The 25847-nt window shown below is 41.5% G+C and overlaps 2 protein-coding genes across 4 annotated transcripts in view; both read left to right on the top strand.

Moving 5' to 3' along the window:
• Positions 1-880: 880 nt before the first annotated feature.
• Positions 881-7845, top strand: spns3 (SPNS lysolipid transporter 3, sphingosine-1-phosphate (putative)). 2 transcript variants are annotated; one of them, XM_028595440.1, is made up of 13 exons: positions 881-968; positions 2018-2248; positions 2340-2405; positions 2690-2826; positions 3639-3790; positions 4370-4436; positions 4531-4673; positions 4879-5031; positions 5112-5301; positions 5726-5791; positions 6243-6341; positions 6483-6654; positions 7355-7845. In XM_028595440.1, exons 2-13 carry the CDS (start codon positions 2038-2040, stop codon positions 7423-7425), a joined length of 1527 nt encoding a protein of 508 aa, XP_028451241.1. In that variant the 5' UTR covers positions 881-968; positions 2018-2037; the 3' UTR covers positions 7426-7845. The 2 variants fall into 2 exon arrangements, with proteins under 2 accessions (XP_028451241.1, XP_028451240.1); XM_028595439.1 differs by having other exon boundaries at positions 892-1016.
• A 10791-nt stretch (positions 7846-18636) lies between these two features.
• The window catches only part of spns2 (SPNS lysolipid transporter 2, sphingosine-1-phosphate), a 69073-nt gene continuing 61862 nt past the window's right edge, over positions 18637-25847 (top strand). For both annotated transcript variants that reach the window (XM_028595973.1, XM_028595974.1), the window contains exon 1: positions 18637-19081. In XM_028595973.1, coding sequence (XP_028451774.1) covers positions 18850-19081 — 232 coding nt within the window. In that variant the 5' untranslated portion in view covers positions 18637-18849. The remainder of the gene's footprint in view (positions 19082-25847) is intronic.

The raw sequence follows: 25847 nt of genomic DNA, 5'->3' as shown, positions 1-25847 counted from the left end.
TGTAAGGAACGATCGCTGATCAGTTTGTGTGCCTTTTAGTTCAAGTGTAGACATAAATCATTTATATCACAGATTAAAATCTCTTCATAATCTGTACTGAACAGAAAACTGAAAATAAATAATTTTCCATGGATGAGAAGGTACAAAGGATCCATTTTTTACAGTCACAACCTCACTTGACTGCGGAAGTGAAGGCTATTCAGCAATTTAATACGTCTACATTATTTTTATACACAGGAATGCAATATGAAACCAAACATAAATTACCAGGACCGTCTCACCAATTAAACAGCTGATTGGGTTTCTAACCGCAGTTTTGCTGAGACATAAAGACATACGTTTTCTTGGTTCTTTAAAACCTCCATGTTATTAGAAAATTCTAATGTATTTTGGAACACACTTCTTAGTCTTTGATGGCAACCATTTTAAAAGTAGAAGTCACAAGTTATTTTTGGGTAGAATGCGTTGCATCTTTTAATTATCCATTCCCCAATAAGACAAATTTGGACTGACATCCTGTATCCGAGGCAGTATGTCTCTTTTAACAATCCAAATATATAAACATTTCCTGCTTCAACCACAGCACTGTAGCCATTGCCTAAAAGTCATAACATATGCGTCAATCGCTGACACCCACATGCACTATCTTCGCCCTTTTGTCCTTCTGTTGTGTGAGCTGTGTGTATAAAGCTGTTAAACTCATCAGGCCTGTAGCATATAATGCTATTTAACGTTATCCTGCTTTTTATAAAAATGAATGAAAAAAGCAAAACAATAGATAACAATGTGGCTTGTTTTGAGCATTGCATCACAGTGAAGATCTGTGTAAAAGCATATGACCAACCCAGAGTGGGCTGGTCCCTTCACTAACTTAATATATCTTGAGGCATGTTAGAGCTGAGGCCTCTGTTAGCTTCTTCAAGTCTCAGAGGCACACCCGGAGCTACACCTTCCTCTAACAACTGCAAGTATGAAATGAACTGAGAAAAATAACATAAACGAGACATCTTCAACAAGTAGGCAATTCTATTTTTGGTATTGGTGTGTTCCACTATGTTATTTAAAGAATGTATTTTAGGAAGTGATAGTGTCATTGTTGACGTTGCACTCTCTGCAATTTTAACCGGGGCAGAATGCATCAGGGCTTTTCACACCACATTTGAAAATATCCGCTAAAATGCTTTTATTTACAATATTTTGTCTTTTACATTTCTTGTCTTGTTGCTTTTTGATCTAACCTATGCATACTTTTATACAGTAGTTTTTAACTTGATGATATTTGTCAGGATTTTACATTGTACACTCATAGTCTTTATATATATATATATATATATATATATATATATATATATATATATATATATATATATATATTTATATATGATGAGCTCTCAAGGCTGAACTCGTGCCATAATCACATTGTTCTATGGTGTTGTAAGAACTGTAATGTAGCAGAAAACTCTCTTTACTGAAAACTCTTCTTCTCCTTTCTCTGACATTTTGACACCATTGCAAAGCTTTGTTCTTACAAGGTTGTGTAATTGCCGTATGTCATAAGGACTATTTCTAAAGTGTGTCCACAAACCACATTAACTTCTTTCCCCTAAACTAGATTGCTTGTGGGGCACAGGGATCTAAAAGCAACACATAGGAAATGTATTACACATCTCACCGTGTCCCAGGTGGAAGAATTAAGAGTGGGATAGAGGCAGTCACTTATTGTACTGTGATGTTATCATAGCTTATTATATATATATATATAATATATATATATATATATTTTTATATATATATATATATATATATAAGAGGAGCTGTAATTTGTATCCACTTGAAAAAGTGTTTCCCCCACTCTAAAAATAGCATAATTCTGTCCTGTCACTGAGCTTTATTGAGTTGTCTAATAAGACTGGTTTCCAAACTACTGTGCACACACACTACAACATTATCATCTTTGGGGAGAATGCAGAGGGTAAATGATTTCTCTAAATCTAGGTAACCTATTTTCCATTTCCAGGGGGAAAAGAGCTGCTCACTATGGAGCCAAAGGACAGACCGATCCCTAGAAGGAGTCTGGGCTCCAGCTCCGGTATACATTATGGCTCTTTTGTGAACAGCCTTTCATCACTTACACCAAAGGCAGAGGAAAAGGAGAAACCAGCCATATCACCAAGACGCGCCTATATAGCTGTGGCTGTGCTTTGCTACATCAACTTGCTCAACTACACAGAACGGTACACAATAGCAGGTCAGGTGACAGCGCTGTGCCTTTCCACAAACAGTATTTACTGCATCTAATTTTGTGCGCTTACACATTAATTGTTTTTATTGTCGTATAGGTGTCCTTCCCAACATTCAGAAGTTCTTTACTATAAGTGACAGCACAGCTGCACTTATACAGACAGGTACGATGATGCCAAAAACACTCATACACATACACGTACATTTGGAAGGTCCCCATTTTACCTTCATTACTTAAGATGCAGTTATGCAACATGTGCTGCAGTGAATTGCAAAGCACTGTTGGTTATTGCAAGATAATATCACACATACACAAACACACACACACACACACATGTTTATTTTGAAAAGTTTCACAAGTGTGGGTTTCCTTCATTAATTGTAAATGAGTGAGTCAATGTGCTGTTCATTATACAGAATTATTAATTCTTATTAACTCTCTTGACAGTTTTCATCTGCAGTTTCTTGCTTTTGGCCCCTCTCTTTGGTTACCTGGGGGACCGCTACAACCGAAAATACATCATGATTGGTGGTTTGGGTGTGTGGCTTGCGACTGCAATCGGCAGCTCTTTTGTCACTGAGTCGGTAAGTGAGAAATAATTGTGTTCGCATACACTTTGCAGGAACCAAGAAATGAGAAGCAAAAGAAACCCAATATTTCCCTTTCTGCTGCTATAGTTAGTTGTTCTTCCTCTACCGTTTGATCACATCATGCACTTACTCCTCAAGGGTAAACAAGTGTCCCTGAATGGAGTATTAGATGAGAAGTTGGCGGTCCAGGGAACTTGAGGCTACAAATGTGAAAGAATTTTCCTTCTTACTAACTTCTGGGATGACAAGTCGGCGCAGGTGATAAAAGCTGTGCTGACTCCTCGTCCCCCTGGCCACCTAGGTCGTAGGAGATATACTGTACTTTGTCCTCCACATAGAATGTACTGCATGTGATCTGTGGGACATACAACATGACGTAGGTTAACATAGGGTAATCATGGTTTTGTGATTAGGGCCCAGGGTTAAATAACAGGAAGTAGCATTCAGAGATGGATGGTGTTACACTGGCAGGCGTTACACTGTGGTTGACATGTACTGCTTATCTCTATCTCTCGATCCAGCTTCAATAAATGTCATCAATGTCTAATGAAACTTCTTCAGTCTGGAGTTAAGGGTCCTTCACTGCAAACGTGCAAATCTCATGTTCAAATATTACATGAGTCAACACAGTAATTCTTGGTTGTTTAGTGTACAACATGGATCCAAACATTCAGTAACATAGAGAAAAATAAGTATCATAGAGAAATAAGAATGGTGTATGTTAAACTGTAAGATGATCTTTTTGGTATTTGAGACTGAAGGGGTGGAACTGCTTCTACAGTATGCTGCTGTCTTGATTTCTTCAGTACTTCTGGCTTCTGATGCTGTTGCGAGCCATGGTCGGGATAGGGGAGGCCAGTTACTCCACCATTGCTCCCACAATCATTGGTGACCTCTTTGTTGGGAATCTACGGAGCGCCATGATCTGTGTCTTCTACCTCTGTATCCCCGTTGGAAGGTCAGAAACAAACAAAATCTGTGTCCACAACTGTCTGTTTTCATGTTTCATGTTTGTTGTTGCGCATTTTAATCCGTTAGCTTAAGATCATGTACTGTTGTGCGGGAATGCAATTGAAAGCACGGACTGTTCGGACACGACTTGAATGGTGCATTCACTGCTGGCAGGAAACTCCAGCATTTGAGATTTGAGGGTCAACTGAACAGCATTTCATTTACAAACAATGCTGCTGGGAAATCTAATGAGAAAGATGAACAATAATCAACCATGTTATTGTCAAAAGGATTATGGGGCTTTGTCCTGTCAACGTCACAGATTTTGGAGCTTCCGGGTTCAGTGCAGCACATAAACTTGAAAGGACAATATGGGCTTTGAAATCCTTTATGTAGAGATAACAAAGCATGACAACAAAATCATGTCTCACTCTGCAAGATCATCCAAATCATGGCCAACAAAGTAAAATCAACATGCAAAGAGAATTGTTTTTTCTGTAAATACCACAGGACAGGTGTACCCTATTGCTAATTTTGTTTATGTCATTATAAATACTTAATTGGTTTTACCATTCTGTGTTTTCAGTGGTCTTGGATACATTACAGGGGCAGGGGTTGCTAATCTGACAGGAGACTGGCGCTGGGCTCTCACGGTGAGAACAGTTCCATCACCAGTCATGTTAGTTGAGCACTGATATAGATATAGAGTGATGGATATTACAAGTTTTTTTTTTTCTGTGTTATCAGATCACTCCCATCTTGGGTGTAGTGGGACTTTTCTTGCTGGTCTTCTTATGCCCTAACCCACCCAGAGGTGCTGCAGAAACCCATGGAGAGGGAGTTACAGAGCAGAGCTCTTACAAGGAGGATGTCAAATATCTTCTGAAAAAGTAGGACATGGAATCTAATAGGCTACCTGGCTAATAGTGGATTGTTGGGGCAAATACAGATATTGATTGAGAGTATTAAAAAATACATTTACATTTACTGGTCCGGCTCTAATTAAACTTTGCATCAGTCCCCAAAGTTTACAGAGATATGATTTTTGAGTCATATTTACTAATCTTCTTTTTTTTTTTGTTACTTTTACCTCAGTAAAAGTTATGTGTGGTCATCACTGGGAGTGACGGCTACGGCCTTCCTCACCGGAGCCCTGGCTTTCTGGATGCCTACGTTTCTGTCCAGAGCTCAGGTCAGTCAGGGAATCCGACTGCCGTGCGTCCAAGAGCCCTGCGACCCCATAGACAGGTGCAGCATCACCCTTCATTCACCTCATGTCCTTCAAAATTGATACAGAGTTTTAACAAAGCTGTGTGCTCCCTGTACAGTTATATCTTCGGTGCTGTGACGGTGGTGACAGGCATTGTGGGAGCGTGTCTCGGCAGTGGTTTATCTAGAAGGTTTAGGGACAAGGTCCCAAATGCCGACCCACTCATCTGCGCAGTAGGCCTGCTGGGATCGGCTCCCTGCCTCTTTATCACCATCTTTGTGGCGTCAGCAAGCATTCCCGCCACTTACGTAAGAGACGAATGTGTGTCTTTACTGCTGTCCACTAACTAAATGATACATTTTTATGTATGGCATACATATATTTACTCTACTCCAGACTGAAAAATTTCAACAACTTTTGGATGGACTGCCATGCAATTTTGTCCAGACTCCTAGTGACTTTGGTTAAATCCCCTTACTTTAGCTCTAGTGTCATTAAGAGGTTTACATTTTGAGTTTTTAGAGAAATGTCTTGACAACTATTGGGTGGATTGCCATGAAATTTAGTACACACACTCATGCCCCCCTCAAAATAAATAACTTTGGTGATCCGTTAACTGAGGGGAAGCCTCTGACTGTTATGAATAGCAGTTTAGCCCTAATATTGAATAATTTATTTATTTATCAATTGATGAGTTGCTTATTACTCTGTGTCTTAAATGTCTCATTTCAGGTATTCATTTTCATTGGTGAATTATTGATATCACTGAACTGGGCTGTCTTGGCTGATATACTGCTGGTGAGTTTGAATTGTGTGTGTGTGTGTGTGTGTGTGTGTGTGTGTGTGTGTGTGTGTGTGTGTGTGTGTGTGTGTGTGTGTGTGTGTGTGTGAAGTATACTTCCAGCTTTGTGGGTCCAAAATGCTGGACCCCACAAGTTTAAAGGGCTGTTTGAGGGTCAAGACTTGGTTGTAGGATTAGGGATAGAATATGTTATGGTTAGGATGAGGGTAAGGGTTAAGGTTAGGGTAAGGGGCTAAGGAATGCATTATGTCAATGACGGGTGCCCACAAAGATAGTGCCATGTGCCATAGTATGTGTGTGTGTGTGTGTGTGTGTGTGTGTGTGTGTGTGTGTGTGTGTGTGTGTGTGTGTGTGTGTGTGTGTGTGTGTGTGTGTGTGTGTTTGTGAGAGAGAATCAAAATATGAAATTTGAAGCTAACTGGTTGCTTGTGTTATGTTTTACTTCAGTATGTTGTCGTACCAACCAGAAGGTCCACAGCTGAGGCGCTCCAGATTTCAGTCCTTCATCTCCTGGGTGATGCCGGGAGTCCTTACCTCGTAGGAGCGGTGAGAAATACTGTTTACTGAATAATCTTCCCACTGTCAACTTCCTTTTGACCTTACTGTTTCATCAATAGAACCTCTGCGAGCTTGAGTAAACCACTTTTTCTGTGTATCATTGAGCTGTCTTCACACCTGTGCCAGTAGATATCTGATGCTATAAGCAAATCTAGATCTGCAACACCTGAATGGAGCTTCCTCAGTCTGAAGTACAGCCTTTTGGTCTGCCCATTTGTTGGGATTCTGGGTGGACTGTTTTTCTTCATTACCTCCTTCTACATTGCTGAAGACAGGAAGGCAGTTGCGCAATTGGTTGAAGGTACTGTAAATGGATAGTTACTGTCCTTTTATTCTTTATAAATGATACAGTACAGTACAGTAGAACCATGGCTCAAACAGAGCATCTCTGCACATTCTTTTGCTCTTTCCAGCTGTGGTTGCATGTTAAAATTAACAAATTCTGAGAATTGTATTTCTGTGCAGGAGTTTTGTGTGGGTGACACACTGGCAGTCCTAACCATTGTGTTTGCTTTATTAATGTAAGTGTCACAGATGCTGGAGAGCCCTTCCTGAAAAATAGCACTCTCACTGTTCAACTCACTTACTACAAAATAGCACCCCTCCTTACGCAGTTAAGAACAAATTCTCCCTATTTGCACACATGCCCCAGTAACACACTGGCAGTGTAGTTCTTCTGGCAACTTGGAGGCAGAGATGGGCCAAGTTTTGATCTGAGTTAACATTCTCTCCATTCTGTTGGATTGGTAATTGGTGTGTGAGGCAGCTGCACCGACAGGGCGACTCTGTTGGCATCACTTTAGCAGATATGAGCTAGTTCTCTCCTAACATGGTCGACTGTGTGTGTGTGTGTATACATATACCTGGTCACCTAATATCATTCTAATGAGTACTTCATACTTTACTTTTAAAGTACGTAAGTAAGTGAGTCAATGTTTTAAACATTTGTTTGTGTGTGTGCGTGTGCGCGTGTGTATGTGTGTGTGTGTGTGTGTTTTCAGGAAACCCCTCACCACAACAGGGTCCTGCATCTGAGCCCGCAATGGAACTGAGCACTGAGGGCATTAAGTAAAGCTGGACAAAAGCAACCATGCCATTAATGCGTCTGTAAATATTTGACGTTAAAAAACTACTGGTGTTGGCAAAATATCCACGTTGGTCCCTTCACAACCACACACTGATGACAGATGCAGTGAAAACATAATTAATATGTATTCATTAATTCGCACTGTAAGATCATCAAATGCCTTTTTTGTATTTTCTACAGATGAAGTCAAGTCATGTCAACTTCATTTGTATAGCCCAAAAGCTAAAGCTTAGGCCAACTTAAAAGAAAAATGTGAACTTGTTTACCTATCTGTTACAGTGTTACTACAATATTACCTCCCATTCAGGGGCACTGTTGTATACTTGAAAAGTACATGCTTACAGTATATTTTCTTAATTGACATGTTTCATTTTTAAATAAATAAATTTGCAAGTAAAAGTGTTACTGAGCAATCCCCTCCTTCCAACCTTGGAAAACTCTGCTGTTCTCTATCTATCTATCTATCTATCTATCTATCTATCTATCTATCTATCTATCTATCTATCTATTTATCTATCTGTCTATCTATCTATCTATCTATCTATCTATCTATCTATCTATCTATCTATCTATCTATCTATCCCTGCCTGTCTGTTAGCTAGTTACCTAGCTAGTTAGCTGTAGCTATCTAAGCATTTTGAAGTAGATATTCTACTATTTTTATTTCTAAACTTATGTAAACTTAACTGATGTCACTGGCAAATGTAATCAAACCCTCAACAACCCAAATCTACTGGTAAGCGTAAGTTAATTCATGAAGAATTAACCGCCATACGGTAAGACCATTGTTTTGCTGACACCAGGATTTGAAAATGGCTGTGTTTAGTTGTGTATAACTATCATCCACTTGTTTTTCTTTTTTTAATGATTCTCCTGAATTTTGCTGACAACCATCTACTGTACACTCATGTGTACACACTTCATCTCGTTCTAGTCTATAAAACCTGGGCAGAATAAGCTGAATCTGCCCAAGCATCCATATTGAGGATCAGATCAGATTAACCCCTCCATCTATGATTGTCCCAGCCAGCATGCAGCTGCTGCCTCCTAACGAGGACCAGAGGGACCTCGGGCTGGAACACAACATATGCAGAAAATGGAGTTAAAGAGGGACGATCTCTCTGTATATATTTTAACAGTTGCTGGAAATCCATCTCATAATTCCACTTTCACTACCCATTTCAGTGGATCTTCCATTGTTGTCCGTGCACTGTAGGAAATGAGGGAGTGTTTGTAACAGTAATGTAACAAAAACAAGTAAATGTATAGCGTGTTCTATCTCTTTAGTTATTTTTTAGTGTATCCACTAGATGGCACAGTTGCACTTCTGTAAAACATGCAATCACGAGGATCCCTTGACTTCCATTGGTGAGCTATAATGGGTTTATCAGATGTTCAGTGGGAACTCCAGGAGAACTGCCCTAAAAACGTTCATGTTTGCAGCCACCAAGGCAGAAAGTACATAATGCAGATTGACTATCATCTTTAATATCCCTCTGTATCTCGGAGGGCACTATTACATGTAATGATCTTACTGTAATGATATTAGCCTTCCTAGATTTCAAGACGTTATACCCAACCTGGGAAAAAAAACTTTTTTTAAATAATGAATATTTATTGATTTTGCCTTTTATAAAGGACAAACAATAAAGAGAAAAAAGCATTTAAAGACACAAAGGAGACATTTTTCATTCCAAATTATCCACCTCCATGCCCCAACACAAGCATCTACAGTGTGCAGTGTTAGCACTGCAATATAAACCTAGATACACTATATACAATATACCTGGGTAGGATGGCTAAACCAACCCTACCATACCATGAGAGTGTAAGGGCAAGGTCACAATATGCACCCTGGCTTTGTTATGATTAATAAATAGTTTTCAAAAAGAGACTAACCACAGTGGATGCCTAGTCATTATCTTGAGCAACTTTTTGTTCTTCAAAACAAGATACAACTTTAAGATCATTTTCTGCCCAGTCCTATATGTATTTATACAATATGCAAACATAGGGCAAACATATATTTTAACACCAGCAAATATTCAGTGAGAAATGACATTTCCCAGGTGTTAGTCCTTGTTTTTTTTCTTCTTTTTAAGAGTAGGCCTTCCATTTTTCCTTTCAAGTATTATCAGTTTTCATATTGTATGGGGAAGGCAGGTGTGATATTACGGTAAAGAAAAAGCAAAACATATACTGTATATAAATATATCATGATGCATATCTCAAAAAACCAATCTCCACACCAAAATACAGAAATTCACCAGTTTCTAACCACAATGGGCTCCTAGTCATTACCCTAAACAACTGTAGTCTTCAAAAAATATAGAACCTCAAAATCATTGGCTGCCCGGTCCTAGTAGTGATACAATACGCAAACATATGGCAAACATATATTTTAACACCACAACATATTCAGTAAGGAATTACATTTCACAGGTGTTTTGTTTTTTGTTTTTTAAGAGTAGGCCTTCTATTTTTCCTTTCAAGTATTATCAGTTTTCATATTATATGGCAAATGCAGGTGTGATATTAAAGGGTAAAGGTGACAGGAATGTAACACGAGCACAGACTAAGCCCCAGCAGTTGTGGACTTTTACACAAGCATGAACCCCATATCCCCCATTACCCATTTTGCTCAGATGTTATAGGATCTCCTCCTAAATAAAACTGACACGGATGCCTCCTACAGTTGTCTGTGTGATGTGTTACCATGTTAAACTTACCATATGAGTGTCTGACACCGTTTACTTTTGATATTCGCTGAACCAGAGTGTCTGTGACCTCTGCTGAGTTCATGTAACATTCATCATCTCACTGTAAGCTTGGCTGCTCTTGTCAAAGACTAGCACAGACCAGACAAACAGAACATATTCACATACCCTGTATGACAGCCGCTTGTCACTCAATTTCTAAACTGTTCATCACGTGTTCATCCTAACGGCTTCATGTCACTGCGTGTCCCCATTGGTTTGTACTTGAGTAACAACAACTTGGCTAAAGCGGAATCGTGTACGAGAATTTATTTATCTTTGGCCAAATATAAAATATTTCCTGTAAAGGTGAAACTTTTGGGAAACTGAACGTGACATTTACAGATGGATGAAAGCTGTAGTTCAAGGCTGCTAAGCCATTGTTAAAAGGTTTCATTGCTTTATTGTGGAATTCACTGGTATTTCCTTTTGTTGTTGAACATTTCAGCCTGACGCTTGTGATTTTCCAGAAGTTCTGTGATTAGTCAGTATGCTGAGGGAATAGATGGGGGCAGCAGGACATGCATGTGGAATAACAAGCAAAGCACACACGCACACTAAAAGGTATGTGGCAAACATTTTAGAGGTAACAGTTCAACCTGCAATTAAAACACAATAGGTATTGTGCAGCATGTTTCTGAGCACTTTATCTGCATACCTCTCCGTTTCCCCTGTCGACCCTGCTTGTACAGGAAACTGTCACAATGGCTAATAAATTGTCCAGACCGATCAATGAGGGAGCCAGGAGCCGGATACAGTGAGTGTTTACTCAGGGATGGGGAGCATTTTAGTCATGAAAACAGCCGTGCTTCAGGCACAGTCACCCAGAACAACATGCTCGTACATACAATATGACAGCAGTCGTCAATCAGAATGCCCTTATGATATCAATAATAACCAGAAATTGTCTTATGTACGTCACACATATTTACTGCAACAGAACAGACAGCTTATCTACTCCATGTTTGTGCTATTTTCACCCTTCCACATTTCAGGGACAATGATAAGACATATCAAACCACATTTGTGGATGTGAAGTTGCACTCTTTTCCTTATCACCAGCAAACTGCTGCAGTGTCATGACATCATATGGAGGAAGAGCCCTCTCCACCCTCTGTACTGCCCCTTATTTGGACAATTACATCATATGGGCCTTCCTGTCTTTACACCGCAGCTTGTAGGGACAAACATCCATATGCTATTTTATGGTAAAGCAGTGTTAGTTCTACAAAAAAAGCAAAAGAAAGTGTAGGATTGTTATTTGAAGGCTGAGGCTGGGGTGCTGTGTTACTTCTATAAAAATGCACAGCTCTGTCTGTGTATCATGGGTGAGGAAAACGCTTATAAAAAGTGTTGATTTGACTGTTATGGGTGATAATTCACACAGGCTTACACACATGCAAGATGTTAAATTGTTAAATTGTTGGCATCAATTAAGACAGAGGTTCTTCTTTTCAGCTGGATTTGAAAAATATGGGTGTTATTTGTAGGTAATATATCAACAACGTGAATGCTCATTACTGTTTGTGTATGTTTATGTTTTTGATTCTTGACTGCTTAGCAGATCAATCAAGCCTTTTCTCATTGTCATGCAAATTACTTAGTCTGCAGCAGGAAATTTAAAAAGTGGGCTACAACGGAAATGCATCCAAATGTGTGGTTTGCCCTATAATGGCATATGCACATTCTGTGCGTATGTATTTAGCATTCCTGTTTCAGAGGCTTTCTGGCCACTGAGCTGGAGGGAGCTGATTCACAGACACAGCCATAGCAATGGGGGTAATTACAGAGCCCAGTGCAGTCTATAAATATGAGCTACAGCACCACACAGATTTGGGCTCACTGCAAGTCAACCTCAGCCACATAGCAGCTAAAATTTCTCCAATTATGCAGAGCTTAATGTTCAGTTTTGTAGTTGCATGAAGATTGCAGTCGCAATAAAATAATTACACAATAACAAAGGAGATGGACATGACGATATTGAAGCAGACAGTGGAGTCAGGGCTGGTTTTACCTCCCAGACAGATCAACTGACAGTGATGACCTACGACCAAGGAGTCCAGCTTGGATGGAGCTGCCAAATAAATAATTAAATGAGCCAGATAAAAGACGCTGTCTCTGCCCCTGAACCCTATATTTAGTCACTGCTGTCCCTCTGCCCCCTGCTGCTGCGCCGTACACTATAGCCCCAAGATCAGACTTCCAAGGAGTGGAGACATCGGCCCAGATCTATTCAAATCCTCAGCTGCTCTGCCTCCAGACACCCTGTTGCTTGGGTTTGGGAGTGCATGGTTGAGGGTGGGGGGGATGGAGGGTGCAGGCTACTGTCAGGCAAAGACAGTCAGGGGGTCAGGAGGGCAGAGCGGATGAGAAAAGGTCAGAATGGCAGAACCCACACCTCAAGACTAACCAAAGCCTAGACGGCTCCGGCTCCATCAACAAATGTATGTATGTGAGGAGAGCAGAAGTGGGGTGGTCCAGAGGCACCAGACATCATGTGTTGATGATAACAGCTTAGTCTGAAGACGGAGCATTTCACAGAATGTCCCTTTAGTCCCCTGTTGGGCACATGGAAATATTCAGGCAAGATTAAAGCACAAGTCTATTGAAGTTGGCCTATGTTAATGCTATCAGTTTGACCTCTTGATGAATGAAAGAATGAATGAATGAATGGAGATCTTCCCCGGTCCCTTCTGCTCACTGGCCTGTGTGAAATGAGTCCAGTTAGATGCTGCATTGCCTTATCATTAAGTCAACCATTTGTACCAATTGTACCAATTGACGACATGGGTCAAATAGAAATGGAACATTCCTCTTCTATGAAAAAAGCAATTACAGAAGATTGAATAACATTCAATGAGTTGAACTGAAGTGGGGCCAGAAAATTGGAAATACAATAATATGATGAATTACAAACTACAGTAAAGTGTAAAATGAAAGAGATGCTTCTAAATGAGATTTTCTCGCAAAGGAGACAGATGCTGGATGTCAAAATGTTCTCCATGAAAAGATCTCCATTAAAAAGAATATTTGGACAAAATAAATGTACAACTGTTTTTTTTTTTCCGTAGCTGAACTAAACATAAAGGAAGCCTTGTCATTCTCTCCTTTCGGATCGTCATTGTAAACTGGGACACTTGGTACAGGAAAGGGAAATGTGTATAGTTAACGTGACGTAAATGTGGCTGATCGAGACAACAATGGGAGAATCGTTGTTGTATGATTACTGTATTTAAAAAATCCCTTGATTGCTTTAATTACTTAACTTTTTTTGTTTTTTGTTATTCCAATCTACATTCATTTCTAGAGCCAGAGGTCATTGAAGCACACGCTACAAGACAGAGAATGAAACAGATATTTAGATACATTAAAAACAAAAGAAATTCAGATGAAAATGTGCAGACTGCAGATTTGGAGGAATTAATTATTGCCAAATCATCTGCATTCAGAAAATGATAACATAACCAATACCGTAAACAATTTTACATGCTTTTAGCTGCCCAGACAAGTTATCTTTATACAAGTTAAACAAGAACAGAGATAATACCCCACCTAGCCTAACCCCATTTCTGACCTAAAAAGAGTCAGCACTACTCCATCAAACCTGCATATTTATTAGCTAAAATATAAATACAGTTTTATTTGATTATCATAGCTTGGTTACAGTAAAAACCCGAGGAATATCATTTCTGGATACGCTGTAATTTCTCGTGGACGTCATGATTTTAAAGAGGTGGAGACGTGTTCACCAGAAGCACAGCTGATAGACACACAGCTGATAGACACGTGTTGCAGTGGGACATTTAAACTTTACTGGCAGCCGCATGCTAGAATGCAGAAAGAGTCGGCCTTATCGAGCCTGCAGGCGCTCGGCCCAGCGATTAGCAGGTTATCTCCCATCCTGCACTGGAGGCTCGGCCCTGAGCTGAGACAGGAAGGAAGGCCAAGGCAGTGACTCAGTGGCTCCGGGCCACATAGCAGAATAACGCGAGAGATAGGTCCAGGTCCCCGAAGCCATTCTGCATGATGGAAAAACACACAGGATCCCACAGACACGACCAGCATATCAAACACATCCCAAAGAATGAGGAGGGGAGGCGGGGGCTCCAGAGAGGGAGACAGGGGCTCCCTCTTAAGCCCTCCGCGTGAGACCACTGGTTGGTTTGGCCCTCTTCTCTTTTCCTGCATCCTTTTATCCTGGGTTTCAGTGTGCAGCATTACAAAAGCAATTCTTGTCAGTATCACTTGATCATTTTCTGCTGAGCCTGCCAGGCTGCACTGTTTGCATCATACTTTCCAGATTCAAACAGAGGGGATTTTCAGACATCAAAGTTATCGGGAAGCAAGCAGATGATTGCTTCGAAACTAGTTCTGCAAAACAAATGCCATGAGGGGCTTTAGGTTTTGCTGGCAGAACTTTCTTATTTCAGTCTAAATAAAACAATACAGGTCAACTCAGTGCATGCAGATGCCTTCAGACCTCAACCCTGAAAGCCTCGCAATGGCAAACGCTTGCGGAGCAAAGCCAAGCAAGCACCCAGCCTTCCCCCAAACTGATGCCAGGTCGGGGCCTCCCTCATCTTATACGTATTTACCTCCCTCCTGGAATTTGTTTAGCCTTTCACTGACTGAAAGCCTGATCTTATTTCACTTTCAGGTTATATTAGCATATGGCTGTATGCGTTTGTTTCTGCAGTGAAGTATATGATAGAATAAAACTTACATGGTCCTTAGCAGGCTACCCAGTTCATCGGGATTAGGAGGCTGTTGGCAAATGTCCCATCGAACTGCGCTTGTTAGAAAAGCCCCCTCAGCATGCTGACCTTTCATATACACTGAACTCAACGTCTCAGCTTTTCTTGCTCTGCCTCACACCTTGCTGTTCAAATCCTTTCAGGAAGTCTTGGTTCCGCTTTCGGTGATATATATACAGTAGTTGCTAACAATTAGCTGGCGATGTTTTGGCTCCTTTCTGACAGAGCACACATGGCCCAGAAACATTCATCTGCACGCAGGATTGGACTTGTCTCAGCCAATTCAGATAAAGCTCATTTTTTTCAATTGGTGACACTATCACCACACACAACTTGTTTCAGAAGCTCATGTCATGAAAAGTCATCTCACTGAAATAGCGATATTTCACATCAGACAACAACACAATGTGTAGTGCTACTACTGTCACCTTCTTCCGTGGCATTTAAACCATTAAAAACTCAGCTGTCTTCCAGTAGCATTGATAAAGGGAGTTACAGTATATCCAGACTTTGTATGGGGGAACAAAATATGTGCAGTCATTCAAGCTTTTTGAAATCTGCTCTGCTATAGATTGTTATGAAGTTGGGGACAGTGGTGGCTGTCAGATGAGTGCAGAAACCGCTGAAACTATCAGAACTGGGCCAGTTGCATTGTGTTTGTCTTTTCATAACCAAACCCGATGATTTTCCTCCAAGATTTCTTCTGTAACCACCAGGAATGCCCCAGACAAACATGTAGTAGGATTCATCCAGCATGACTGCTTCATTCTGACCGCTGTGCCCTGAACAGCTTGTTGTGATGAAGATGAAGTAAATGGGACTTATAAATGGCCAACTTCATTGCTTGCAGACAACAAATTGACTTTGTTAAAGCTAAGTTTATTCATTTTTTCCAGACAAATTTTTAATGAGAGCTAAATGTTGCATCACAACTTTCCAGACAAGGTGGCATTTGGGTCAAAGTGAAAAATCATTGCTCTGATGGGTCTGCTGTGCTGGTGAAAAATACTTCATGTAAATTTAAGTACTGCAGTAACATAATCAGCTATTTTCAGAATCCTCCAAGGACAGTTTGAACCACTGCTGTTGTCTTTTGTGTAAGCATCTCCCAACTGTGTGCAGTGCAGAGCACAGCAGACAACAGGAGATTGAGATTGATAAACAGCTTGGGCTCAGACTGATTGTATGACAGCAAATCATTCGCCCCAACTGGTAGTAATAGGTAGACTACTCTTAAATAACATTCTCAGAAGGTTGAATGTCATGCCTTTTGTGTTTTGTAATCACTAAAATGTGGGGGTTTCATCATTTTTTACCACAGAAAATAATTAAATACAATATCAACATGCAGTCATATAGGCTGACTGCATGCACAAAAAGGTTTGTGTTACTTTGGAATCACTGTCAGAGTAAAAATATATTTTTAACATTTCATCTCACTATTTTGGTTGTAATTCTGAGGTCTGTTATTCAGACTGCTTCTATTCTAACTTTTGAGACAAATGGTTTGATCTTACTTGATGATATCTGCCGCCACATGACAAGCTCCAAGGGAGTTTAGGATGCACAATAACACTCCAGTGAAACTCTCATTTATGCTTTGTTTAACAATGGAGTGACATGAGTATGGTCACATTCTAATTCCCATGTATGCGTTGTATGATAACGGCTGAGACTGACTCTAATGTCCCATTGTCAGGGAAGTTTGCAATACTAACATTGCATTTAACATTAAAATGACATGAAAGCTTCAGTGGTTTAGGTTGGAAACTGTTGAATGTCAATTGCACTTCATGTCAGAGCTCATTGTGTGTGGTGAAAAAGCACAGCAACCATGTGGGCTTTTTATTTTACTCCCACACATTTTAAAAGCAGTTCCTGACCGGAGCAATTTATTCAAAAGAGCAATCTGACCGTTTCCTTTAACACCTACTATAGCCTTATGCAACGACTATTGTAAGGCTTCTGGACACACAAAATCACTGCACAATAAAAAGGTTTAAGACACTTAACAGTTAGGTATATCATGCCTAAAGTGCCCAGTCCACATGGACTTAAAAGACACCAAAAATACTGTTGCAGTATACGTGAACTTACAATCTGACACTAAAAGGTTCCCTTTTTTAAATAATCATTAAGAATTTTTAGAAATGAAAGGCACTTATGTGGTCCTTAAATCATCATATCATATGATGAACAATAAAACATGATATGACTTCATCTTCAGTCTCATTTTTAAGCACACGTCAAAGTGTCGTAAACCTGCCTCTTTCTATGGGAATATACCTGAACATATCTGTGGGCACACAGGAATCTTTCACTTCATGCTTCACCTTTGCACTGTAGTTGTTTACATGATACAATATGTTGCTAAGCTACACTTGATATTCAGTTAATCTCTACACCAACACCACAATCAACACGCTTTGGCAGTTGGCATTGAATGTAAACTCCTACGCAAGAAATCTCATATTTTTCCTTGATTATGATTCCAAATTTGATGAGCAAATCAACTCTGTTGTCAGCAATAGATTAGATCACTTGCAAAATCATTGCTGTCTGTTAAAGTGTTGGAGATTACAGTTATCATGATGTATCTTATCTCTCCTATTGCAAAGATAGGCAATAGTAAAGAGTCTTATTTCGCCTGCAGCTGGCACACCATGCAGCAGTGAGACTCCAGAGGAGAGACCTTATCTCCCCTGTACTGGAAGTGCAGAATTGAGTTTAAGATTATTTGTTTTTAAAGCACTGTATGGACTGCCACCAGGTTATATCTCTGAACTCCTACCCTCAGATCTACTGACCAATCACTGCTCTTCATTCATTCAGTTACGAAACCCAGGGCTAATCAGGCATTGCACCTTTAGTTTGCCACTCACAATTAGATTTCCCCCTCCATCTTTTTCCATTTGTTCAATGCCGTTGTGTTTTTTTTAATGATTTTATACAGAATTATTTATTCTAAACATGTACTAATTCACTTACTGATCATCATAAATGTGTCTGTGTCTTTGTCTGATTGTAATCATCAATCAAATAAGTCGTCTCTCTGTAAAGCACTTGGGTCAACATTGGTCGTTTTTTTTCATAAATAAATTAATTGGCTTGACTTCATCTTTAATTAATGCTGTCTTTGACCAGAAACGTGTCAGTATGACAAGGTATGGGGACCCAAACTACTGTAAATTAATCAAATGTTGACATTTCAGATGGAGAGAAAAAATATGTAGCCTATGGAAAAATGTAAATCCTGACATATATTTGTGACTCTTTACCAAAAATATGAGCAGACCAGGGCGATGCAGCTTCCTTTCTTCTCTAAATGTGTCTATAGTTATTCAGTAGTAGCCTAATATTTTCTCACTCAGCAGTCATTGCTCCCTGATAAATGTGAAGGATGAGGATTAATACATATATAGGCTAGATAAATGAAGTCACACCCACCCACCAGTTTCCCACCACTGGCAGCGTCCTTAAATAACAGAAAGGGTTTTCCAACCGCACCACACTCCGGTTGCAATTCCCCGGCATCTGCACCATGATATCAGGTGCGGCTCCATCATTCGCTGCCGACCTTCGAGGGGGTGGGGTGGGGGGGGAGGAGTTTAGCAGAGCCCGGTCACACCCCCTGCACTATAGCACTACAGCGCCGGTTCCTTAGAAAAAAAAATCACCAAGGAGCGCACAGCCCGTCCCCTCACCGCACTGCACTGCTAGAAGAATATGTTCCCGAGAAGAGCGACTGCTGCGCTTTAACACTTGAGACAACAATTCCACTGCGAATAATTTCAGTTGAAATCACCGAGCCATCGCTGAGACCGGTCCTTGGTTGAACTATTTTCCCTCTCCATTCTCTTTCTCTTCTCTCTCTTGCGCTGGATCTTTCGTGTGAGAAAATGTGTGTGGAGAGCGATGGATGCGAGATTGAAGGCTGCAGCAGTTTGGATGAGGTGCGCACGCTGTCAGGCAGCATGAGTCCCGCACTCAAATCCAGCCCGGACCTTCACCCGTGTCAATCGGGGCACAAATTCCGCGCCGCGCTGCTCAGATGCCGCTCACCGGCCGCTGCCGCCGGGATCCTCAGCTTTGGGAACGTCCTCAATTACATGGATAGATACACTGTAGCCGGTAAGAGACCTGACTTCTACCTTTCTATTATACCTGTATCAGAATAGCCTATATTTCTTATTTATCTGAGGGGTTCCAGTAAACACAGCAGATCAGTTTCCTTTATTTTGCTGGAGTATAATGGTATACATTGCGCTAATTGCCTGTTCCAGTCTTGTAGCAGCCCGCACACCTCAGCTGAGACGGGCGGAACAATGGGCTTGTCCAAGCGCAGTGGACAATCTGCTCAAACCACAAGGCTGTTAAAGGAGTTTTCATGGTGTGTTGTGGTTAAATCAAACACACAGCCTATATGTCTTCGCTATCACTCAAGAAAAAGCTGGACAGTAATGTCTTTTTTACCCGGGGCTGGTAGATAATTGCAGATCGATCAATTAAGGCGAATCAACTCTCCATCCACGAACCTGCCTGAATGCTTTCCCTGTGTGTGTGTGTGTGTGTGTGTGTGTGTGTGTGTGTGTGTGTGTGTGTGTGTGTGTGTGTGTGTGTGTGTCAGAGCAGTTTCAGCGACTGCAAATAGAGATAGAGAGCGTATCACTATAAGGAATCAATCATTAGTTCCTCGCCGTTCCTGGGAGCGAGTTAGTCCAGCATCTCCAGCCATCGGCTGTGTTTTGTGCGGCAGCTCGCTGTGTGGCGCTGCCTGGGATGAGGCCATGTGGTGTTCATCCCCCTCAAGTGTTTCCTCATTTCCCCACTGTAGCTGAGATCCAGAACATCATTTATTACAACTGAACACTGTGTACAGATGGAAATTAATCTTATATCTTAGAGTGTGTTAATGAGCCCAATTATGGAATTAATAGATTCATGGATTGTGACTAAAATGACCAATTATAGATGTTAAAACAAAAGCCAACAGCAGATTTCCGTAAGGTAATGGGGCATATTTTGACGAGCAAAAGATTTTTTTTTTGTTGTTAAAACATTGTAATAAAAAGACAGGGAGAATCAAATTATTGAAATTGTTCAGTTTGTAGTCTTACACCTCACACCAGAAATTAATTAGATTTCATTAATAGGGATTCCTTGTGAAGCAAGAATCGTTTAACCTATTGTTACTAATGAACAAGTGTTACGTCAGGCCAAGTTAACAGCTTATCTTCATCTTAGTTTTACCAATATTTGGTTACTGGCTGATGTATTTACTGTAGGCTTCTTATCAAGGCTTGGACATCGGACTGTGGCACTGAAAGGGTTAAAATTATTGCTGCAGCATGGAGAATGGAGGAGAGCCTGTTCATGGGGAGAATAAGCTCTTCTGTACAAAGAGATGCCTTCCTGATTAAAGTGCAAGTTCCTATCGATACGCTTACTGACATAGTGACATAGTCCCACAACAGAAGTCCATAGGAAATCTTGTATTTTTTTTTACTTCTTCACAAATTATTTGCAACATAGCATATAATGAAATGACATTAAGGTTTCTGAAATTGATAAATCAAAAACAATGGTGTAATTTCACTCTGTAGCCCCTGGCAGAAAGAGGGAGTGGCTTATTAAACAGAACAATGTGTACACCTAAGTATGAAGTGAATGATCATTACAGCGGTAAGGCTTAGCTCCTCGACCTATACAGCCAAGATTGTGTTGATGTGGCATATCTAATCATAGCATCTTCAAGCACCACTCAGCCACAGATAGCTTAAAAAGCCACATCCTCATTCTCAGTCATGGATGCATCAGTCTCCCTCTACAGTTGCGATTTGTACTCCTGTCTCCTTACACCTCGTCATGCTTTGATCAGGGAAAACCCCTCATTAAGGGGCTCAAAAACTACCCTATTCTCCTCCGTCCTCTCCATCATGATCCTGCCACTGCAGTCTCTGCTCGTTATATCCCACAAATTGCAAGGCAGAAATTCCTCTGCAAAGCCGTTAACTTTGCTGGAGCGCTCCGAGCGCTTGCTGTGATGTGACAGGAGGACGAGTGACTGAAGAGAGATGAGGACAAAGTGTGAAAAGGGAGGAGGAAGGGAGCACAGGATGTTGGGGCTGGGGAAGGGAGGAAAGCAGCCTGGGCTAACCCTCGTGGGGAGAGGCTGGGCTCAGTGCATTTAGTGCAGAGGGGTCCCTTCCATCCGTTCCCTTTCCATCCCTGCCAACTGAACACTGCTGGACTCTTCTGCATTATGCATGCGGACGCTCACTCAGTATCAGGGCCGCAACCTTGTGCATCCAACACAACTAATACATACAGCCAGAGCTGATCTGCTGCTCTCCATCTCCTTCTTACTTTCTTCAAGCCTTACTCCCCTCGCCTGCTGCGTAAGCTACATCGCAGTAGCAATTAGGTAGTAGAAGCAGCCCATGTGCTGGTGGCACACAGTGTTTTCTCCAAGTGTGTGTGTGTGTGTGTGTGCATGTAGGGGTGTAAAGTAGATGTGTATGATATATCAATATACTACTGCTACTACTACTGCTGTTGGATTAGATATTAAGGCAGGTTTTTGGTTATTATTCAATGTGACAAAATGTTGTCTTTTCCTGGTGTAATTTCTTATTACATTACTTATTACATTGTACTAAGTGAAATTAAATATCTGTTTGTCCACTTTCGCTTTCCATTTCTTCTCGATGTACCTTTCTTCTTTATCAGGACTCGGTCTCCCATTAGCTCCATGTCTCTTCTTCTTATTTTTTAATCACTCGGCTTTCTGCTTCTCCAGCTTTCTTGTTCTCTTTCTTCACTAGCAGGTACCCAAAGCGCATCCCAACTCATAGATCTTAATGTCAATTAAGCGAGCATGAGCGCACACCCACAGAAAGCACACACACATTAGAAAAGACTCTCCCCACCATTTCAAGAAGGGCTGAATGAATGAGAGCAGGGAGTTGTGAGGGGAGGGGCCAGCTGCTGCTGCAGTGGCAGGCAGTCAGAGGGAAGTGGACTCAGAAAGCAGACTGAACCCGAGCGATGGCGTCCCCCCCTTCCGACGTCAAAAGGTCTTTGTACCAGCCAGCCATTACTGTAGTGTGTGTGGATCACTAAAGCATTGTGACAGAGACAGAGGGTGACCATTCCAGACACCGGGTCTATTCTGCTCCACAACAATGATGGGAAAATTGCACCCACCAATGCACAACGGCAGTGTCAAAGACTTAGATCTTTCTGTTAATCCCCAGTGTCAGAGGTGAAGCCACACACCCACACACACACACACACATAAAAAAACACCACATATAAACTGCAGTTTATGATTCCAAAACTTGCCTTCTCCAAGATTATGGTGAAAACCACAAAAGAAGAGAGAAGTCACTATGTCTTTTCGTTGTTTTGTTCTGAATTTGATAGATGGTCCGCCAATATCTCTTTTTTGCAAGACTTGAATATTTAATGCAAACAGTATGTGAGGAGAAAACTATTTAATTGTATGAGAATTAAGCTGCTGCATATTGGACGGCATGTTCCAGTCTCCCAGTAAGGCAGCACAATGAGTGAAAAACAATACTGATTGTGTCATCCTTCAGATTTCAACAGGCAATTCCCTGCAATGTAATCCAATTAATACATTTTCACTTCTCCATCCCTTATACTGCTCTTTTTTCTCCTCTTTTTAATTATCTGTTTCACTCCAGTTATGCAGTTTGTTCATCTAGGGATCATCAGAGGACTACTGGCAGTTCAAATTTCTGCAATTTTTATATTTCTATCTTGTGGAATTGGCAAAGAGACAGTGATCTGGTTTTTCTCAGACACACTTACGGGCCAAATCCAAGTGTGAGCAGGCACAGAGGAGACCAATATTAAGATTCAGGTCTGCTGAGGAGAAGGAGAGTGGGAAAGACAGCAGTCAGCTAGAACTCTATGCAGTAAGTTGGACAGCTGTTCAGCTGGTGGCTCAGACCTGGCCTGTTAGTGCTCCTTCAGAAGCCTGTGCTTGTTTTTATGACTGTCTGTGAAGCAGACAAGGCTGAAATGGGGAGCGTCTGGTTCATTTGAGGGTGTCCTGATGAGGTTGACCGCACCCCTAGTGCTCACTGCATGAGATGGCGATCCAATCCGACCGTATAAGATTGGAGTGGAGGCCAGAGCGGAGCTGGGTGAGTTACGATGCTCCGGTTGGGTCACTTGTGTCTGGCCTTTGGAAGCAGCCGGGCCAAACCACAGCCACTTATATTCCATTTGCTTTTTAGAGTGCATAAGAGCTCTGAGATTTAGAGGGCCACTATATTTTATTTAATTTGAGGTAGTTTTGAAACCTTAAATCCCGGTGTTGGTCTCTCTGTAGTCCCACAGCAGACAGTCCAAGCTCCTCGACAGCTTATCATAAAGAGGGGATTAAGCGTTTTTTCAGAGAATATGAGGCTATGTGAGGCAGACACTCAGCACTTAAAGTTATTTGTTCTGTAAGTAAGTAAACCCTGTTGTGTATTAACTCTAGCCCCCTTCCCGCCCCCACCCCCCACCCTTGTGCACCCAGAGTAACCTTTGGGGGGTACGGCTGACTGCAGCCTAATCCACAGGCAACAAATGTTGGGGTGTTGCAGATTAACGCTTCTTCCAGGCACCTTAATCTGAGTTGTCTCAATCAAGCTGTCATTCCAAGAATACCTAAAAAAAACAGGGTCCCATCCCATTGGACAAGTGCAGGACCCTTGCATGAGAACTTTGGGCATCATGCATTATAGACACAGATGACGGTGTGGTGATAATCCTCTTAAGGCAAGCTCTGTCGCACAGTAAGAAAGATGTAGCAATCTACCCAGTCTGACAGGCTATGCAGATTAATTCCGGACTGCTTTGTCCAGTTCCTTTGTGGCTACTCATTATCACCGTCCACATAAGACATTCCTCTGCATTTCTTCATAAGGCAATCACATGGTAAATGCTGATTTTATTTTCTACATGTTTTCCTGTCTGTTGTCATGACACATAGCGCTCTTTCTAGGGCGGAGGCGCTCAAACTTGAAGAAAGCGCACCACTTTCAGTTCCACACAGGCTAGAAAAGAAGAGAAGTGAAGATAGTGTAGGTGAATGTCAGGGACATTTGTGGAGAAAAAAAAAATCTCATTTTGGGCAAATACAAAAGTAGAAACCTATTTCTCTGCGCAACAATCCCAAGTGTAGAATGTCTCTGTGACATTTTATTAGCTGCTGGTAGAAACATGTCACCACAGATCTTCTCAGTAACATGAAGTGTTACAGCGGAATATGTCAGGATTAGACATACAGGAAGTGTCTCCTCGCTACTAAACTGTGTGAGAGGCTGTGTGGGCCATGTTCGAGTGGCTTCGGGCTTTAGGTTGTTTCACCCTTCACTCTTCTCCCTATTTCACCCTCTCTTGTTTTATAGCGTTCACATTAAAGGTCCCCAAACAACAGCTGAGGCATTAAAAAGATGGAAGGGCCTCAAGTAATTTACTTTATAGGGTTGCTGCGTCTTTCTTACCGTGCTTATTCTCTCTGATGTCGAGCTGTTTCCAATTAGACTAATGGCACTGTACAGTATGACACGTCTCTTTGAAAGACATCATCACTTCTTTCAAACTCTTATATTTCACTGTTGACAGCAATGGACAATATTGCAATATTGACACTATTCAACAGACGTTAAATGGAGTCATTCACAATGACATGATATCATAACAAGTGGACTTTTCCAGACTAGTTTCCCACAGATATCCCACTGATCTCTTTATGTCTATATCCTGGCGTGCCATTCCCACTGCTGTGAGAAAACACTCTGTGTGTTCTTTAGGCTCTGATTTAGCCGACGTCTGTAATAGTAACCGGTGGAATTAGAGTTTCTTCCTCTGCCAGTGCTGGCCCTTTCATGTGGCTACTCCATATTTTTTACCCCAGCAGACACGCTTCGCTCGCAGCAGCTTTCACCCTGTGACCCCACGGCAATGAACGCACCGCTTCATGGCTCTGCTGATGGTTGTGACTCTTCCCCTCCGTACAGCTGTTATTTTGGCACCCAACCTTGCATCCTGCATCACTCATCACAGCTATGAGGTCGTTACATGCGTTGCATTCTGGAGAGGTTATATTTACTCTTTGCTGCCCATGCTAGAGACCAGAGGTTTTGAAATTGGGAGTTGAAGAGAGAGACGTTTGAGCGTGAGGTCAGGAAACTGCGTGAGGAAAAAGGAACAGGTGCATAGTATAGCTAGTGTTCTGGAAACAACAGGAAGTTAGTTCCTGTAGTTTGGCCCATTGATTTGGCCCGCTCACAAACACGGTCAGCAGTTGGAGCTGCGACACAGCTCACGGAGGCAATTTAGGTACTTTAAAACCCGAGTGCGTGATTGCTGCAATTTGCATCTAACAACATTCTCCTCATCTGAGACATAATAATAACTCAGCCAATTGGCCGTTGTCTCCATGCTGTGTGTGTCAGGCTTTTGAAAACCCCAGCCGCTACCCTGCCGCACATTTAGAACCAAAATCCAATATCAAAAATCTGATTGGCTCTTTTAACATACAGTGGCTTTTCTTATCAGGTATATTCTTAACTGGTTCTTATCTTTCAACTTCCAGTAGCTTGACGAGCCAACTCGTAAAAGACGGCAGTGCTTGCTCAAGCTGCCTGTTGATCTTTGACGCGTGAAGGCGAGCGGTAGGCTGATAATCACCGACCTGCCCTTTGTCATCAGAGGAGCGTGCGGACATAGGGACGGGGCGGTGGTCTTTTCTTTGGTGTTGTGCCCTCCACCTACAAGTTTGCTTAAGGATTGCAGCCCCGAGATAAACACGCTATCTGCAAACTTCAGCCCGGTTTGTAAGACATGCTGGAGTGACAGCGAGTTGTGTCATAAG

This window comes from Perca flavescens, chromosome 13 (assembly GCF_004354835.1).
Source record: "Perca flavescens isolate YP-PL-M2 chromosome 13, PFLA_1.0, whole genome shotgun sequence".
Lineage (NCBI taxonomy): Eukaryota > Metazoa > Chordata > Actinopteri > Perciformes > Percidae > Perca > Perca flavescens.
The sequence above is the reverse complement of the archived record's forward strand: the minus strand, read 5'-3'. Positions and strand labels throughout refer to the sequence as shown.